The 22,074-nt window shown below is 31.8% G+C and overlaps 1 protein-coding gene across 1 annotated transcript; it reads left to right on the top strand.

Moving 5' to 3' along the window:
* Positions 1 to 20,005: 20,005 nt before the first annotated feature.
* On the top strand, positions 20,006 to 21,685 carry LOC139518628 (E3 ubiquitin-protein ligase TRIM71-like). The gene has a single exon (XM_071310105.1). It carries the CDS (start codon positions 20,006 to 20,008, stop codon positions 21,683 to 21,685), a length of 1,680 nt encoding a protein of 559 aa, XP_071166206.1.
* Positions 21,686 to 22,074: the final 389 nt, after the last annotated feature.

A 22,074-nucleotide genomic window follows, 5' to 3' on the forward strand; every position in this document is an offset into this window, starting at 1 on the left:
CTTGTTTGCCCACCCAAAATAGATGCGCTGCTTCGTCGCTTCTGGTGCCGATTGAGGGCCTTGGAATTATATAAATCGAGCATCAATCTGTTCATTTTTCATTTGTCTCTTCATTTATGTAAGTTTCACCTACCTGCCAACCTTAATTTTTCCATATTTTAACAGTTTTCACAGAGGCCCATCGATTTCTGCATTTTGACTTTCACTTTCAAATGGACGTCAAGTTACGAGAGAGTTGGTGGCCTCGAGACTCAAATATGCAAATATTTATATTTTTTCACCTCCTTTATAGGAGATCTATGTTTAACATTTAGAAGCCAACCTTGATATTTCACCTCCTTTCAAGAGATCGGTATTAAGCATTTAGTTCCGACCATGATAACAATTGGAAGCTCTCGGACATTTACATAACTTGCATAGTAAATGAACGAGGTGTTACATTTTGGTCATTTGCACTGTTTCTCGTGGTCACGTGACAATCTTTGAAAATGAAAGTCAAAATGCAGAAATCGATGGGTCTCTATGAAAACTGTTAAAATATGGAAAAATAAAGGTTGGCAGGTAGGTAAAACTGACATAAATGAAGAGATAAATTAAAAATGAACAGATTGATGCCCGATTCATATAATTCCAAGGCCCTCAATCGGCACCAGAAGCGACGAAGCAGCGCATCTATTTTGGGTGGGCAAATATCCATTTTTAGCTCACCTGACCTGAAAGGTCAAGTGAGCTTTTCTCATCACTTGGCGTCCGTCGTCCGTCGTCCTGCGTCCGTCGTCTGTCGTCCGTCGTCCGTAAACTTTTACAAAAATCTTCTCCTCTGAAACTACTGGGCCAAATTCTACCAAACTTGTCCACAATCATCCTTGGGGTATCTAGTTTAAAAAATGTGTGGCGTGACCCGTCAAACCAACCAAGATGGCCGCCATGGCTAAAAATAGAACATAGGGGTAAAATGCATTTTTTGGCTTATAACTCAAAAACCAAAGCATTTAGAGCAAATCTGTCAAAGGGTAAAATGGTTGATCAGGTCAAGATCTATCTGCCTTGAAATTTTCAGACGAATAGGACAACCTGTTGTTGGGTTGCTGCCTGTGAAATGGTTATTTTAAGGAAATTTTGCAGTTTTTGGTTATTATCTTGAATACTATTATAGATAGAGATAAACTGTAAACAGCAATAATGTTCAGCAAAGTAAGACCTACAAATAAGTCAACATGACCAAAATTGTCAGTTGACCCCTTAAGGAGTTATTGCCCTTTACAGTCAATTTTTAACAACTTTTCGTCATTTTTTGTAACTTTTCTAAAAATCTTCTTCTCCAAAACTACTTTGCCAAATTTAACCAAACTTGGCCACAATTATCATTGTGGTTTATAGTTTAAAAATGTGTCCGATGACCCAGCCTGCCAAACAAAATGGCCGACATGGCTAAAATTAGAACATAGTGGTAAAATGCAGTTTTTGCTTTATATCTTTGAAACTAAGACATTTAGGGCAAATCTTTCAAGATTAAAATGTCCATCAGAATAAGATATATCACCTCACAAATTTTGAGTTGAATCGGACAACCTGTTGTTGGGTTGCTGCCCTAAAATTGTTGATTTTAAGGAAATTTTGCAGTTTTTGGTTATTATCTTGAATACTATTATAGATAGAGATAAACTGTAAACAGCAATAATGTTCAGCAAAGTAAGATCTACAAATAAGTCAGCATGATCAAAATTGTTAGAGGACCCCTTAAGGAGTTATTGCCCTTTATAGTCAATATTGAACAACTTTTCGTCATTTTTGTAACTTGTATAAAAATCTTTTTTAAAACGACTTGGCCAAATTTAACCAAACTTGGCCACAATCATAATACTAGGGTATCTATTTTTAAAAAAAGTGTCTAATGACCCCGCCTACCAACAAAGATGGCCGACATCAGTAAACACATTAACAGGTGAGCGACACAGGCTCTTGAGAGCCTCTAGTTTTATATGAGACGAGCTCTGACGTCCCACAGCCCCAGCTTGTCTGGCAAAACAGCCGTTGGACGTCAGAGTAATCTCGGACTAAAATTTACTTGCCATGAGCCACCAGAAAGGTTACACTACAAGAACAGCTTACCCTTCCAGAGTGCCTGAGTTTACTCCTTCTTGTTGATGTGATCAGGTATAAATAGTTTCATCACAAGTTTGTCTGTGTAAAGTTGAGGAATGTTGGCTGGTTTTTAATATTAAATCTATATCAAATTGATAATATAGTCATAAATTTGGTTAAAAATCATATTTTAGAGATTTATAACAATATGTGATGAAACAAAAAAAACCCAGAAAACTACAATCTTTAGATATTTCTAGATTAAAATTGAATCATATTTTGAATTTAACAACCAATTTTTAAGCTTCAAAATTCATGTTTGATTCAAATTTTGATTGGGTTAAACAAATGAAATATGTAGTTAACATACTTTTTCACACGTTATTTTTAATCTTAAATTGTATCTTTAAAATCTCATGCCTTTGAAAGGGTATAAACAGGATTATTGATCAGTTTCATTTGACAATGTGTGATGCAATTTAGTTGAAAATTATGTGTTCAAATTCAGGAGTATAAATGTTAATTTTATATGTGTATGAATTTTAATTTCAGATTTACTGTTTAAACAAATCGAATAAACATTAATCTACTTTTATCATTTATAAATCATGTGCCAATTTCCTATTCTCATGCATATTCAAAATTGCACAGTAGTAACCCGTAGTATGCAGTTGAATAGACATTTTACTCATTTTAATTTCATGTTCTCTGTATTCTCATATAAATTTTTCTGATGAAATCTTAGTCTAATCATGTTAATAATTTGTTTTTATATCCTTGAAATAATTTGTGTAATGTAAATAAAATGAAATAATTATGATCTTGTTATTAGTTTTATTGGTTAAACATGTTAAATGATGCAGAATTACTTTTGATATCTAGATACTGTGACTTTTCAGTTATGATAGAAGACCTATAAATATATATATATAAAATGCTGATAACCAACCATCAATGTAACAGTTTCAAGACATTATTTTTACCAATTAGTTGTTTTTTAATACCTTCAGTTACAGTTAACATTTCAGTAACATGTTTTTTATGACAATTTCTCTGAAATTTTATCATTTCAAATGATTGTATTGTTTGAATGACTATGTGTATGCATGGTGTGTTTGTGAGAGAACTATTTACTAGGTCCGAACAGGTTCGAGATTTGTTTCTATTTTGATGCCCCACCTACGATAGTAGAGGGGCATTATGTTCTCTGGTCTGTGGCTCCGTTCATCCATCTGTGCTTCCGTTCATCCGTCTGTCTGTGCGTCCGTTCAGGTTAAAGTTTTTGGTCAAGGTAGTTTTCGATGAAGCTGAAGGCCAATCAACTTGAAACTTAGTACACCTGTTGCTTATGATATGATCTTTTTAATTTTAAAGCCAAATTAGACTTTTGACCCCAATTTCACCGTCCACTGAACCTAGAAAATGAAAGTGGGAGTTTCAGGTTAAAGTTTTTGGTCAAGGTAGTTTTTGATGAAGCTGAAGTCCAATCAACTTGAAACTTAGTACACTTGTTGCTTATGATATGATCTTTCTAATTTTAAGCCAAATTAGACTTTTGACCCCAATTTCACCGTCCAATGAACATAGAAAATGAAAGTGGGAGTTTCAGGTTAAAGTTTTTGGTCAAGGTAGTTTTTGATGAAGCTGAAGTCCAATCAACTTAAAACTTAGTAAATTTGTTCCTTATGATATGATCTTTTTTATTTTAAAGCCAAATAAGACTTTTGACCCCAATTTCACGGTCCACTAAACATAGAAAATGAAAGTGGGAGTTTCAGGTTAAAGTTTTTGGTCAAGTTAGTTTTTGATAAAATTGAAGTCCCTATAGTATAATCTTTCTAATTTTAATGCCAAATTAGATTATTACCCAATTTCACAGTCCATGCAACATGGTAAAGGATAGTGCGAGTGGGGCATCCGTGTACTTTGGACACATTCTTGTTTTATATGAATCTGTGAAATAGTATGAATGTATAAAACCTTATCTTTCTGTGAATAAAACAATGTGTCAATAATTATGTTATGCCATGTATATAGTCCATTGTTGTTTGTTAATGAAACCTTTGCCATAAAGCCCAAATATAATTTTTAATCCTAAAATTTTGTTTAGCTTCGCCTTAAGGTTGTACACAACACCTTGACTAATATTAATTTGGCTCGTTTAATTTTCATAAATTTTTTACAAAATGTTTAAATCAACCCTTTGACAAAACTTCAAAAATTATTCAAAAATTTCAACCAACCACTTTATCAGAAATATTTCATTGATTGACAATATCAGTTTGACAAACACTAATTTTGATCATTGAGAAGCGTAATATTTCCCTAACAATTCAACATGATTAAAACGTTTAGCTGATTTTTACAGAGTTATATCCCTATAGTGTTAGGTACCAACACTATTCTAGACATGGACTGTACATAATATAAATGCACTATCTATGAAAACTATTATAAAATAGTGCAGATGGGCAGCAGGACAAGGTGTACAAATATATAAGCATGGCAGAATATATGTTGGTCAACACTTTATAGACGTTATTGACCTTCAATGATGATTTTTGTACACATGTTGGATAAAAGTGTTGGTGGATAGTTCAAATGACCAGTAATATAAGATCTATATGTTATTATAGTGTGGGGAGATTGTCTGGCAACTCTTATTTAAATAATACACCTCAAATGATTATTTTTGTTAACCCAATGTGCGCATTATTGAAGATGCAGGTAATCAACAACACAAGTGTATTACAATAAAACTTATTCATAGAAAGCTTTTAAAGTTTCATATAAAGAGTTTCTGGATATGGTACAAAATGTTGAAAATCTAATTCTAATATTTTGCTTATAAAATGAAACAAGATATTGTATTGCACACCTATTTCAAACAATGAATGATTCACTGTTGACAATGTAAAAGAAATGTCTAAATTGAGTTGGAAAAAACTGGTCTTATATGTGGACTCTAAAAATGTTTGACTACTTTTACCAATTTTGACTTGTATGGAGAGTTGTCTCTTTTGCACTCCTACCAGTCCGCATCATCTTATACCTATCTAGCAGTTTTTGGAAAGATTAGAACTTGTTCTAAATCTTTACTTAGGCACCGGCCTCCCCTAACAACAGGACAGGTTAGCTACTGTGTTACTAAATGTATTCACACTGAAATATAGTTCCCTATGGTTATGATGTATGTGCACATAATACATATATAAACTGAAAAAAACTTGGTATATTATTGGAGCAGTTCATTCAAGAATGTATGTCATTAAGGTGTGTTGGTGTGCAGGCTTTTTAAAAAACATTTTAATTAGGTAACTGGGTATTGATTCAACTAGTATGATTGACAACTGTCATTATCACTAAACAATCAGAGACAAGGTGGACCTTTAATTACAATGCCCCACCTCCTAAACTGCCAATCAAATTGACCACATTACCTATCAACCTCAGTCTTACATAATCATACAGACCACTCAATATAATTCTTAATATACAAGTATTTGACCTCATAATTGAATATACAAATGTGTATATTAGATGTTTGATATTTATAAGGATGATAGATTTATTTATTGCCAATTACTTTTGATCTACATTACATAAAGTGATTTTGTAAATTATATCTGAAAGATAAATGATTAATGGATTAACAAGATCTTAAAAAAATTAAATATGAATATAAATATGAATAAATAAAAGGTATTCAAGTAAGGCCTATAATTTACTTGATAAATTTCCAATAATCATCTGTAATTAATCAACAATTAAATTGGTACACTTTTTTTTTTTATCAGGAATTGGCTTGAAACAGTTTAAAAATTTTAAAACTTTTAATTATAACAAACCATTGTTTATTAGTTTATTTCTCATCAATCATTATGTCTATTTTAGTCATTTACGTTGAAAAAGTACATTTTCAATGCCCTGTGTTGAAAAATACTTTAAAAATTGATCAAAAGGCACTCTAAAACTTTTAATCTTCAATGCCATATAACCTCTGTTTCAACTCTCTGTTTCAACTTACAAAATGCCCCAAAACAACATTTTTCAATTATTTTTTTTTGACACTTTAAAGTTTTAAGCTGTTGGTCAAGATTTATGTCTTACAAGGATAGTTGGTAACATTTACTAGAAGAATTTTTGCATTCTTTTGTTTTTTTGATACATGTTCAGAACCGGCAACATAATTTCGATAAGATATAAACTGCAGTTTAAATAAAATTGTGCAAATTAAGAGACCCATATTATTTAATTTGAGCTCATTTTATCCTCATACTGGAAAAGCAAGTTTCCTTCTAAAGACCTGCTGTAAATACAATTTTCAGCAATAGTGCTTTATAAATGTCCATTTTTCCCCACCATACCTTAATATGAAATAATTCAAACTACTCTTCTAATCTTTCCATGAGTGATTTCCATCACTTTGATTAAAATAGACTTAGTATAAAAAATAGCCGTTTGTAGTGAACTACAGGAAATACCATAATCATTTGCTTATTCAAATATGCTTTTTAACATATCTGTATCAATTTGCACGTCTTCTATTACTATTGCCTTTTCTTTAATTTGTTATTATTTTTACATGTAAATATTTTTTGGGTATTTCGAATCATAGATGTTTACAACCAGAAGACTGTCTTATGCATATGTGCGTATGACCCATTGTTGTACTTCGGCTGATTTATGCTCTTTGATCAGGTTGTTGTCTCTTTGACTCATTCACCATTTCCATTCTCAATTGTATATGCCTTGCTGAAAGGAAACCTTCGATTTTTCATTCTCTTTAATAAATGGAAGGTTACTGAATGGTAGATGAACAGTTTCAGAAAGTCGTTTAGCATTCTGACTCTCATTCTGGGTTAAAATATTATTGACATTGCATATGTAACAATAATTATATTTAACAAATCTTGGGTAACTCAAAACGTTTTGAGACCATTCAACTTGCACACATTGGCATGTAACATTGTAGAAGTTCCGTAAAAATATGAGTCTATAGAAAACCAAGGCAATCATGTTTGCAAGGAAAATTATTGCAAAGGTCGATTTTCTCAGCATCTTTAATATCATTTGATAATACCTTGATTAGGGAGATCCCGGGAGTCCTAAATTATTTCCCCAACTGCTGTTCCTATGCCATTATAATACATATGCACTTAAGTTTGATTGCTCTTCAAAGTTGAAATGTTAAAGTCACTGTGGCACTGTGACGTACGCTTGTAAATACAAGTCATATCAGATTTTTTTTGGCAGTCGACAAAACATCATTTCACACGAACGTGCCATGTTCTTATTAAAAGCTGAAATACATTTTAAACATACAATACGTCTAGATGTTCTAATGTTTTTGATCGAATTGTCACATAGAATATCCTTATACACTTCCTTTTAAGCAGTTTGATATTTAGAAAATTGGATTTAGCAAGTTAAATTTAAATTCTTTCAAAGTATTGTCAATATAAATTAATTCTAAAACTAAAATCACAGTGCTGTGAATGAACTATAATCATTCCATTATATAGATATAATGAATAAGCGTTGATTCTAGAAAAATACACACATTGAGCCCGTAGGTTAAAAAGTAAAATCACAAAAATACTGAACTCCGAGGAAAATTCAAAATGGAAAGTCCCATCATCAAAAATGAAAAGCTCAAACACATCAAACGAATGGATAAAAACTGTTATATTCCTGACTACGAATGCATGGTTTGTATGAACAGACAACGTGCAGTTTATTTGCATAATGTTTGGTTAAAGTATAGCAGAAATAGCATCGATATTAACATAGTAGGTCAGTGTCTGTTTTAGACATCAAATGTAGATGAAAATTGTTAAATTTAGGTAGTCGAAGGAACAATTGTTCCCCGAGATGGATTCTTACATTGAGGTTATATAAAACTAAGAAAATAAAGTATGACTGGCATTGGGACAACTCTCCATCAGACTAAAATGAAGAAGAAGGTAACATCTATAGGTCACTGTCTGGCCTTTAACAACGAGGACTGACTTGGGGCAGGCACATGATTGTTAATCATTGAGTATCAGAATTCATCATTCAGAAATAAGAAAATATTTTATTCTTTAATTATAGGATTTGTTTAGCAAATAATCGTCCAAATTTTACGTCTCGCTCCGTTCGACAGTATCTATTTTATTGTCTGGATTTAATTCCCCCTTGTAAAACATTCAAGATCCACCCCTGCAACTGGCTAAATCTAATAAATGTACACAGGCAAAATTAGCTCACATGAATTTCACATCAATCTCACGTGAAATTCACATGAAAAATTTCATGTGAGATTCACCTCAATCGAGCTTATACATGAAACTCACGTGAAAATTTTCATGTGAATTTCACGTGAATTGAGATTCACATGATTCTGATGTGAAATTTTTCACATGAATTTCACGTGAAATTTACAACAAAAAAAATTTTCATGCTTTTAATTAAATTTGAAAATTTATATGTTATTTGAATTACTCTATTTTAAAAATTCATGTGAATTTCACATGAAAAATTTTACGTGATTTTCATGTTAAATTCACATGAGTTTCACATGAGAATCACGTGAAACTCACAAAAAATGTTTTCACGTGAGTTTCACGTATAAGCTCGTTTGAGGTGAAATTGATGTGAATTTCACGTGAGATTCACATGAATTTAAATTCACGTGAAATTGATGTGAGTGAAATTTGCCTGTGTAGTTGATAGTACATACAAAATGAAAAACCCAACAAAAAAGAAAGTTAAAACATAAGTAAAATATAATTTACACAAGGGTAAAGAAAATGAAAACAACACTCCTCATGCGTCGGAATAGCAACTCTGGACCCACCTGATATTGTACAAAATAAAGGGAAAACAGTTAAAACAATTGTACACAACTTTGGCACCTTTGATCTTGAATTGAATTGAAGACAGACTTGTATTATATATGAAGTAAATACTAAATATTTATCTTTGATTGTAAGTAGGCATGCACTCTTTTTTTTTATTCTATTCGACAAAACCCTGGCTCGTTCATTTCTTTGCTCACCCACGGATGTCGTTTAAAAACGCTTTACTAAATTCTTCTATAGTTACAAAGATTCGGTTTTCAAGTTTGGCTGTACCTGAAGAAAAAAGTTATGTCATACGGAAAAGCACATCCTAAATTGTACGGTGATGTTTTAACAAGCCCGGTAATTTAGATACAAAAGTACAAACGTCGGGAGTGTTTTGCTATTCGTACTCGACATCTCACTTCAAAGTTGAACTCGAATTATCAATTTCAAATTAATATGGACAATGTTAAAGTTGCAGGTGTAATGTACTTTATGTAGATATTTTATAGACAGCATTGTACCTTAAAACTTATAAGAATTTCGTAACCGTCTGTTTCTATCTAGTTCAATTTATGATATGTCACATATCAAATCTATTTTTCGTTAATTCGTAGACGCTATATATGGGAACTTATATAACTTGAGGATTCAAAGACTTTTGTTAATAACGGAAAAGTATTATCTTTTTTATCATATAAACATTACTCCTATGGGAAATAATTTCAATGTTGGTAGACGCAAAGCCATCTTATAAATATTATTGAAAAATGATTACATGTATAGTCTGGCACACAAGAGATAGGTAAAAAGATAAAATAAAGTCGAATGACCGAAAAACAAAGCTTATAATTGCGGAGCAGAAATTGGTAACAAGGCAAATTTTGTTATTGACAGCTTGGATTACAATTGTTATAAATCTGATCGTACTTTTTAATATAATGAACATTTTCCATTCGTTTGATGTGTATTATCACTTGATTTTGCCATTTGATTAGGTACTTTCAGTTTTGAATTTTCCTCAGAGTTCAGTATTTTTATGATGTTACCCTTTAAATGTTATTCCATTACTATAAATCGAGTTAGCCGGAATAACACAATTGTAAATACATTTTATTTTCCCAAAACACTGCTGTTACGTTTGATGTTAACCTGTTACAGAGACAAGATTACTTTAAACGCCCTCCCTTCCCCCTTATTAAGTCGAAGACTGTAACATTGAAAACAACGAATCAAGAAAAGACATTTCCCGCCCTCTACCTTTTATATTGTATATCGTATTAATTGCCGCCCTCTACCTTTTATATCGTATTTGTACTTCCCTTGAACATGCATGAAATATATGTCACTGGACGTAACGCAAATAACAATCAGTTAATCCATGCAATATTGCCGTCAACAAATATAAACAACAACACAAAAAAAATAATAAAATAACAATGACTAGAAACCAAAATAAACTAAAGACTGAATTTAAATAACAGTTTTTTTAATACAGTGATCATATACAATACTGGAAATATAACATTTATTTGTACGTGCTAAACAAGGCAAGAAATAATGCATTTCTTAGTTTTTCGACAACACATCTTAGTTAATGCTATATACTTTACATAGTGTCGAAGTATTTTCTTTATCTTTATACTCCATCAAGCATTTTGGACAAAAATAAATGTGGTTGATCTCAAAGTATAATTTTTCGAAAATATGACAACTAGAATGACACATTTGAGATCTAACTTGCAACATGTAATATCACGGCTTAGAGAAACCAGTATTAAGTCTTACTTTTGAAAAGTACTTATTGAGAACATTGCTAAAAATTATTCTGCACTTTTACTGAATATTGATAATTTTATTTCTCGATCAGGATATATCAGTTCTTAGTTATTATTTAACAAATAAGTACACTTCAACTATTTTTACAGTTTCTAATGATCAATTCGTACTGATTACTATACTTATGATCCATTTACGACAGAAACTGAAATATTTAAAGGAAGTGGTCAGTCATTAGTTTTAATGCACCACTACATTACTCATAACTCAGTTTTTAGTATAGTCCATCACAATATCAAGTTGATGAGACAATCTCTATATAATTGGAATTAACCACGGTGACCCCTAATTCTTGCGTGTTTATTCTTTTTCCAGTTACTGATAAGGGATGGTTGACGGTAATATAAGTTGTTTTATGTTAGGTCAACAATTATGATCAAACTTAAAACACCATGTATTCGAATCTCGGCTAGGGAAGAACAAAATTTGCAGATTTAACATTTTTGTGCGGATATTTAGAGTAATTATGAACATTATATGTGTTTTCAGCCGTTTATTACCTTCACTGGTTATCCAATGGATGGATCTGTTGTAGAGTTGAGACTTGTTTAGACGTACTTACGATCCTTTACGATATACATCTAGCTAATCTGCCACCAATTCCATCTTCATTCCTAAACTATCATGTACTGTGTTACAATTCTAGATTTTACTGACGAGCAAAGGTAACTTTAAGCCACCACAAGCTGCGATTAGTTCAGTCTATGTCTAGAGCGATTTTCACAGTACAGGCGGTGTTGCTTCGATATTCCAATAGCACTAGTTCTAATTTTGGTATCATGAACGAGGAAAGGTAACACTAGGCCACAGAAAGCTAACTTTTTTGTTCAGTCTAGATGCTGGAGTAAATTATGACATCTCAGGTTTTCAATTATGTCTAAAAATAACATCTGTACCAACGACTGAGAGTACTAATATACGGAAATCATATCATATTGATAAGAGTATTTAGAAACAAATGCTATAATGAAACAATTGGGAACTAATTTTTACATTTGATATTTCATTGAACACAAATCAAAAACCTTAATAGGCGAAAACTTGGGAAGACAAAAGACGCGAAATTATGAAAACATCATACACTAGGGATTGTTTATTACCCGACACTTTAATATTCATTATCTGCTGAATAAACAGAATAAATGGAGATATTTGGTTTCCGTCAATCATGGTCAATGAAACAGGAATTAATTGTCCCCATTTTTTAAAACCATGTATATACATATAGCTGTATTTTGTCAGGACAAATTGTGAAAACAACCCAGCATTTTGCTAAGAAATTACATTAACTTCGAACAGAACTTGTTTTATTTGTATAAGAGCATTCGGTGCTTATATAAAAATTATAGTTTTCGTGCTAGCTGTTTATTTATTTTATTTCCTTGTAATAATTAAGAAGGATTGAGGATAGCATTGCACTTTTCTGTACAAAAGCACCGGAAAGTTAATGAATTTTATGAACTGTTTCAGAAAATGACTGAAACAGTACCAATTTACATCAGATCGAATATATTTTCATTTCATAGGAAAATTATGTCTGATGAAAAGTAAACAGTTTACCACAATATGATCTCTGAAAGGTAAAACATATCCGTCAAGAACATTTCTGTGCCGCACAGTTGATTAAATCTCAAAGATAGTTATCACGTACAACCTGCTTGTGTCATTTTGATTTTAAATATCAACACCTAAAATGCATTTGTAAACGTTCGAATTTGTTTAAATGACTATCATGAAAGGATACTAGGTTGGACAATGCAGATGTAAAACATATTCATGTTACAATTGTTTTGGTTATGACTGTCAATGTAACAACTATGATCTGTTTACAAATGGTTCTGTAGGGATTGAATAAAAAGTCAGAAGCTAAATAACAGAAATATCGAACTAAGGAAAATTCAAAATGAAAAGTCCTTTATTAAAGGCAAAATCAAAAGTTCAAACTAATAGAAAACACAATAAAAAAATGCTCCCATCTTACAAAATCATAATGTACAATGTAAAAGCATATTATCTGTAATATCTTATTTTCAAAACAGAGAAGTTTGTGGTATATTATATTCGCGTTATGTTTTCTTCTCCCAAAGATCGCGTGAATAAGTCGAATACCGACATTAGTTGGTTTGAGCTTAAATCTTTCCAAAAACTTAAACTAAAATGGACTTTCAAAAACCCTTACCCAAAGCAAGCGTTACTATGTTACACATTTCTTAATATTACATGCTACTTGTTCTTTTGAATTCCACAATGGTGCGAAGATCTCATTACTACGTGTCTCGTATATATTGATATAATAAAATTTCGAATGTATAACTACAGGCACTGAATCGCTCACCTGGCGAAGGCATGACATTTTGATAATAGTGTACCTTGTATTACAACCACTTATGTTATGTTTGTTGATTTTTAATTGTTGACATACCTGTTATAGTACATGTATCTTAAATAATTTAAAAAAAAAATAGTTATCAAAAAGGATATCATCTCAGAGTAATTACTAAATGGGTAATCCAGTAGTTTTAGCAATATATGCCTGTGTGTAGTTACATAATGTGAGCTTTTGATAACAATGAGTGTCTTTGTATAGATTAGCCCCTGCTTTAAATGTAAACGGTTGAGATTTGGTTTTGTTTTAGTAGAAATATTATTACAGACTAATTCTTTCATTAGGAGCTTATGTTATATACATGTAGGACCTTCTATTTCATGACATCGAAACTTGTAACAGTGTTTTTCCAGCGGTACGTCCTATCACCTTGAATATAGTGTCCCTTCACCTCGAGGCATGTGTTAATAATTATGAATTTGAGAAATTCCATTGAGCAAATATAACGACACATACCAATCAAAATGCATTTGAATAAACAACAACATTCTCTTGTATTCATTTTTACATCAAAGCATGCTCATAAGCGCCCATTCCATTCATTTTCAGAATAAACATGTAATTATACAAGCTAGTGTACATGTAAACCTAAAATTTGCACTTTTGTAAATATAGACAACGCAATTTCTCATAGGAACTCCTGTATCCATTCAAACTGATAGCTTAATGCATATTTGTTAAACTTTTTTTTAAGACCAACAGAAAGACTGACAGGGCAACGGTTTACTATAATACGTCCAAAAACAGACGTAAATTCAATTGTCGATATTCAGAACAAAAAATCCAATGCTTTGGTAAAAACTTCTATTTTCACTGCTGAATCTGTTTGTATAAGACAATACACACATTTTTGAAAACTTAACTAAGCATTCTGAGAGTATTGTATTGTAATACATAGTCCTCTACCGATTAAAATTCATTCGTACTGGAACAAAATGCTTAATTGATCTATAACTTATTACGGTGTAACGTTAACTCTATAACAAATTTGGAGTCAATGTATGACGAAAAAGTATTGAAAACTAAATATTTGAGTGAAATCCAAGGACTATAACTCTACATAAAATTATCAGACCGGAACTTAATTCGTACTTGATCTGTAACTTGTCATGATGAAACTATGTATAAAAGTCCAAATCGATATCTTCAAGCATGACAACTAAAGTGATGAAAACTGTTTTGCCGGACAGATGAGGTAGACTGTATTGTATAGGTTTTACAGTAATTGTGTATATTTTTATATTTAGTTAATAGTGTTGTATTTTGTATATTATATGACTTATATTTATTAATTAAAGGTATGAATATATCAATCACAGATTGTAATTAATTGATTAGTATATTTATTTGCTTAGTTCATTCAATTTACTTATTTAACAGTTGGACTTATTGAAAGACGACATTTCTAACTGGTTTGGGTAAGTTTGGTTTTACTGTATTTTACTTCAAAGGATTTCGTTTCATCGTTAATTGGACTGCATACTTTCTTTATTTCTTTTGGTCTTTATGTTTTGGCGCTATATTTCCTTTGTTCTTTATGCTGGTCATCACTTTTTTATATAATGGTGGAGATAGACATATGTTTTTGATAGTGTTCTGCGTTTGTGTAGTATTCTTTCTTAGTGTTCTATATTCTATATACAGGTATATTTTAAGTAATCCAGGAAAGATGTGAATAAATTTCAAATAGATAATACAAGAGGCATTTGCAGCTCATGCGAGGTAAGCTTAGTGTTATTTTTGTAAGGTTCGTATTTTAGTTTGTTGCTATTTTATGCCTACGGCTTTGTTAACAGCATGCAGCTTTTGCTTTCAGTTTTGTTAATTGTCTTATGTTAAAGTTTGTGTTAACCGCTTTTGTAATTTTTAGTATATTAGACTTCTACTGTGGATTCATTTATGTTCGTGGGTACTAATGTTGGTGGTTTGAGAAAAACATGCATATTCATGGATATTTGATTTCGTGATTTTGGCAAAGTCTGCAAACATTCTTTTACAAAATTTTCAATTCGTTGACCATTCATATTCGTGGTTCCCCATTACCAACGAAATCAACGAAAATTGATATCCAACGAATAATAATGAATCCACAGTAATATGAGTCGTGAAGTACATATGGACTAAACTTTGTTAGATACGCTCAACAATATAAGCATATTGTTTTAAATACATGCATAACAGATTTATTTATATTTCTAATTTCTGATTCTCTGTATGTATGGATTAGCAGACACTGGAGCCAGCTAAAGCAGGACTGCAACACAGCATCTGACCACTTCATCAGATTCGCTCAAGCTATTCCTACAAAACCAGAAGACAAGAACAACATCCGATGCATTACTGAACCATTACATTGTTCATTACAGGATACCCGAGAGGGTACACTTAGACCAGGTCGCGAATTTCGAGTCCAAAGTAATCAAGGAACTCTGTAACTTGATAGGAATGAAGATTGATTGTTTGATTGTTGTCACAGCAGATATATAATGTATGTTCAGGACGAGATCAAGTTAACAAAAAATATAACAGGTAGAAAAAAACAGATGTGGTATGTGTGCTAATGAGGCAACTCCCTATCTAAGTAACAAATTATAAAAAAGTAAACCATTGTAGGCCAAGGTACGGCCTTCAACATGGAAGCTTGGTTCACACCGAACAGCAAGCTATAAAGGACCCCAAAAGTAATCGTGTCAACGGAAAAACCAACGGTCTATTCTTTATAAAAACCAGAAACGAGAAACACGTATGAACTACACAAACAGAGGACAACCACTGAACATCGTAATATACGAACATTAATAACACTTAGCTTACCTCACATGAGGTGTACAGGTCTATTGAATTATCTTATTGGAATTAATTCACACCTTTAATTAATCAATGTATGTCATATAAATTAAAAATACAACACTATAAACAAAATAGATAAAAACATATAATATTACCGTAAACCTATTAATACAGACACATACATACATACAGACAGGCAGACATTATTTGTTTTCTTATTTGTGATACGAAGATACATTGATGTAGTAGGATTCAAATGAGACAACTATCCATCAAAGTTAAAATGAAGTGAATGTAAAAGAGGTGCGACAGATGCCAGAGGGACAGTCAAACTTATAGATCGAAAATAATCTGAAAACGCCATGGCTAAAAAAGAAAAAAGACAAACAAACAAATTAAAGTACATAAACACAACATAGAGAACTAAATAATAAACAACATGTACCCCACCAAAAAATGGTGGTGTTCTTTAGTACTCCGGAAGGGTAAGCAGATCCCGCTCCACATGCGGAACCCGTCGTGTTGCTCATGTTATGTCATGATATAAACAATTATAAGCAAACATATGACCTTCAAAAAGAAGAAGAAAACCATACAGTATAGTCGTGTATAAAAGGCCCTGAGATGAAAAATATTAAACAATTCAATTACGAAAGCTAAAGGCATTATATTTTTAACAAAACAATTTTACTGAAACCAAATATGACACACATGAACTAGCAACAAACACTGAATCTATAGACACCTCTAAAATGCATAAAACTGTACATTGAACTCATTGAATTTTTGTTGTTGGCTTGCTGTCTCATTGAAATTAAAATTTACATCTCCATTAATTCAAAACAATATAAGATGGGATTACCATGATCTTATAAGAAGAGTAAAATACAGTTTTAACATTTGTTAACTATGTAAAACAATTTCTTTAACACAATATAAGTAAAAACACCAAAATAAAAAAAAAAATCATTTTTTTAACAAAATTTGAACATTTATCTTTAGAGTTAAATCAATTATCATTATATGACATTCGTGGTTGTGTTTTGTGTATGTTAGGGTTTATCTGGAACAGGTATGATCTATATATTGACTGATTATGTAGATAATGCATAAACTTATTCTTATCAGCGTCCTTGAAAATGACATATATCTTTATAAATGGATAGATAAAGGCAACAATAGTAAACCGCTATTCGAAGTTACGTACATACAGATGAAGTGACACTTCCCTAAAATCAAAGAGGTAATATAATATGGTTAAAAAACACTACATCATTCTATTTTGACAATGTAACATGTCATGTATAGAGACAAGGTTTGTATTTGGTGTCACATATATATTTCATTTACAGGTATTGCTTATTGACTACATATTTGTTTAATTTGGAGGTAGACTTTTACAACAAATTGTCGGCTTTCAAATGGGAACGATATGTGCGACTCTCCTTCCCGACCTTTTCTCATTTTCATAAGAATCGGAGTTTCTTCAGACACTTGTCAAAAAGAGGAAGATCAAAGAAGCCAGGTTAAATAATTTCACTTTCAGAAATATTGATGATGACTTTGTTCTTTCTATTTCTGATTGGGTTCCATTAATATATTTATACCTCAGAACAAGAAATTAAAGAAGCAACATATACGGCTTCCTCCGCCTTGTTTATAGACTTATACCTCAAATTCGTCGTACACAGTAACTTCAGTACCAGAATCTGTGAAACACGACACAATTTTAATCTTAAAATTATCGTTTTCCCCAACGTAGTAGCAATATACCAACTTCTCATGCATTAGAAATATACATTTCCCAACTAATTTTGTATTCAACAGCTTGCAAGTCCTACTCAGACTGTATAAAACGTCATCAGTGTCTGAGCAGAAAGTTAACGACTCAGGGGTGTGTCAGGATTATCTCGTTCTTTTTATAAAAAAGTTCATCGGAAGGTACCAAGACCTTGTTAATAAATATTCCGTATCAACTTCTTTTATCATCTTAATAACGTGTTCAGTATTCTTTTATTTGTCTTTATTAATAATAATTTACTGTTAAGTATGCTTTTTGTGATATTCATTTGATGTGACTCTGTACTTATGCATCCCGTCATACTTTGAATGACAATATTATTTGATATCTATCTGTGTGACATCAAACGCGCATTTCTACAGTATTTTTGTGATTTAAATTTTATTATTTTTAATACGAATTTTAACAGCTGCACCATAAGCTAATATGATACGCCAATTGCTTTTTCCAAAAAAAATAAGTTTAATAGTTCTCAAGGGTACCAGGATTATACTCTAAAACGCCAGACGCAGGTTTCGTCTACATAAGACTCATTAGTGACGATCAGATCAAAATAGTTATAAAGCCAAACATGTACAAAGTTGAAGAGCATTGAAAACCCAAAATTTCAAAACGTTGTGCCAAATACGGCTAAGGTAATCTATTCCTGAAATAAGAAACTCCTTAGTTTTTAAAAAAATTCAAAGTTTTGTAGCGGGAAATTTATAAAAATGATTATAATTGATATTCATGTCAAGTGCTGACTACCGGACTATTCTAAATGAGATATCAGAAATTTATAAAAAAAATTAGAAAATATAAAAAACAAAGGGAGCGTATTTTAATAAATATTAATCAGTCACCGAAGTTTCATGAAAACTCTTTAAAGCACTTTCTCTTCGTAAATTTTACGGATGCCATCACAAGTTGGTTGACCATTATGGAATGACCGTTTCACAAATGATATCGGATATGTTCCTTACGTCGTAACTACAATCCCCTATCCTTTCATAAATGTGACCTACCGAATTAGACTATTTACCGGATTTGTTTTCTCATAAGCAACACGACGGGTGCCTCATGAGGAACAGGATCTGCTTACCCTTCCGGAGCACCTGAGATTACCCCTAGTTTTTGGTGGGATTCGTGTTGTTTATTCTTTTTTTTCCTATGTTGTGTCATGTGTACTATTGTTTGTTTGTCCTTTTCATTTTTAGCCATGGCGTTGTCAATAGATATAAGAAGACGTGGTGTGAGTGCCAATGAGACAACTCTCCAAATAACAATTTATAAAAGTAAATCAGTTTATTTTCAATTTATGAGTTTGACTGTTCCTCTGATATCTTTCGTCTCTCTTTTAAAGATACTGTCCAAAGGCTGAGAAATCAATCCCGTTTTTAAATGAAATCCCAAAACCCGAAAACGTAAAATCTAAAATCTATAAAAATCAAAAGGTGGCTTACGTCAATAGGTATTAAAAGTTCACCAAAGTTTTATGAAAACTGCTCAAAGTATTTTTTTATATTTTTCAAAAACTGAAAAATCATCTTTTGTAATGAATAAAACCCCATACCTCAGAAATGTATAGCCAAAAATCTATAAAAATCGAAAAGGAAATCACATCAATAGATGATAACAAATCAACAAAGTTTCATGCAAATTGTTTAAAACGTTTGGGAGTTATTAATGTCGCTGATGGATTGACAACGGTATATCATGATACACGTATGTCCTGTGCACTGGCGTCATAATATGGAAAACATCAATAAGTTAGTAACCAACTAAATTTAAATATAGAGGGAAACAACAGATAGATGTCTTTACTTTATGCGTTATCATAAAAGTCATTAATATAAGTTCATAGGGTAAAATATAAATTTGGTGAAATAACCGACTGTATCAAAAAACTAAATATTTTCAAATACTTTTCTATATTGATTCTCTTGCTTAAATAAAGTAAAGACACATTAAACAGGTACATGATATGTTTTAAAGTGTTTCCTGAACAACTCTCGTTTTGAATGCTGACCATGATGTTGTCATGAGGATTTCTTCAAAAACTCAATATTGATAATTTTGTGAATTTAAATCTGTGAGTGAAGCAAATACGGGGGAAACTGATCTTTTAGTTAAAACTTTGCTGCCTAACCATTTGGAAAATCATTTTCTACAATGTATCTACTACATGCAAAGGTCCTATTTCTTGTCTAGATTTGGCTATACCTTTGATTTATCAGCTTTTCAAGATTTCATGAAGCAAAGTTAAATAGTGTTTTTGTATTTGTTCATGTTCAGGTCATGACATCCAGTAAACCTATACTATGTGGACCTTGTCACCAACGAGAGGAAAACCCTAAAGCTGATATCTGGTGTTATAACTGTGATGAAGGATTATGTTCAACATGTTTAAGTTATCACAAAAGATCCAAAGGTACACAGGATCATAAGACCATTGATATTAAAAGTTATCAACCATTACTCAGGGCTATTACAACAGAATGTGATGAACATGGTCAACAACTCAACTTGTACTGTCCCAGCCATTTAATGCCTTGCTGTGATGAATGTATTCCTACTAGCCATTCAAAATGTACGGGAATAAAAAGTTTAGCAGGTATGGTAGAGAAAAGCGAAATTGACAAGTCAAAGGAAACTGTAGAGACAGACATACATTATATCTTAAATATTTTGGATAAATTAATCTACAACAAATCAGAAAACATCAAAATAGGAGAATGTCAGTTTGTAAGCATGAAAAAATCAATTGGAGAAATTAGAAAGAAAATGAATAAACATTTAAACCACCTGGAGAAGAAGTTATGTCACGAAAAAGATTTCATATGGAATCAGGAAAAATCAAAAGCAGCTGATTTAATTTCCGAAATTGAAGGAAAATCTAAAAACTTGAAAGAAATGAAAGAACATTTACAATCAGTCACAACACATAGTTCTAAGCTACAATCCTTTCTCAGTGTACATAAGATTGAACAACAAGTACATCAATGCCAAAGATATGTTGAGAATCTTGAAAAAGATGAAAGAGTAAAAGAAGTTGACATCAAAATTAAACAAAATGATGAAATAGAAAAGATACTAAGCAAGTTAGAATCATTAGATTCCCTTGGAGAAGTAATAGTTGTTGAGACAAATGTAGTCATGAACATAGGAACAGGTGTGAGAAGGGAAGCACAAGTAGAATCCCGGGAACAATCTAACATCAACAACATGACAGTGAATATTGACACAGAGATAGCGATCGACACTGCGAGCTATATTAGTGACATGATATGTCTGATGGATGGAAGAGTTATAGTTGTTGAACATTTAGGTGAAGTTAATATACTTACTTCTGATGGCAAACCTCAATTAACAATATCTGGTAAAGCATGGAGTGTTACACAGATCAATCAGAACACTATCGCTATTACTTATCCATATGAGAGAGCCATTAAACTCTTCAACATGGAGAATGAAACAGTTACCAAAGTTATCACATTAGAAAACGAATGCTGGGGATTATCATTCTCCAATAATTCTCTGGCTGTAGGTTTGTTTGATGATGAAATCTGTATTATAGACTTGGATGGAAATACACTGAAGTCAATACAAGTTGAGAGTTTATCAGACCTCGAGAACCTTGTTTACCGTAATGACAGAGTAATTTATAGTGACTTAAATGGTAAAGCAGTATACTGTTATGACGGTTTAGGTAAACAGATCTGGAGATATACAAAAGAATTATCAGAACCAGAAGGACTTTGTACAGATACTTATGGTAACATTATTGTAACAGACTGCAGATCTCAGAGAATAATAGTTATATCAAAAGATGGACAGGAGAGTAAAGTACTGATGAGCTTTCAAGAGAATGAACTGAACTCTCCAATGTGTGTTTGTTTTATCAATAACGAGTCTGCAGGTGTTATTTGTGATACATATGGCAAATCCTTAGCAAAATTTAATTTGTCTCGTGGATAACAGAAACCATGACAAATAAAAGTGTAACTGCTTTCCTATTACACTATGAAAATAGTTTATATATAACAAGTGGTATTATTTAAAATGAAGTTTGAATGTGATAGATAATGTAGATAATTGTATGTTTGTACATATATTGTGTTGTTTGTGATACTGTCTAAGTAATGTCTACATCATATATCCTTATGTTATTAACTGGTGAAATATGATGTGTAGTTTGGATGTGAGAGATGATGTAAACAAGTATATATATATATGGATGTATGATTCTATAGCGTTGTTTGTTTTCTGCCAAACTGATGTCCACATCATATATCCTTACTGCTGCACTCTGTTGTGAAGTTTGAATTCGAGAGATGATGTTTACAAGTATATAGGTTTAAAAAAGA

Source organism: Mytilus edulis, chromosome 4 (assembly GCF_963676685.1).
Source record: "Mytilus edulis chromosome 4, xbMytEdul2.2, whole genome shotgun sequence".
NCBI lineage: Eukaryota > Metazoa > Mollusca > Bivalvia > Mytilida > Mytilidae > Mytilus > Mytilus edulis.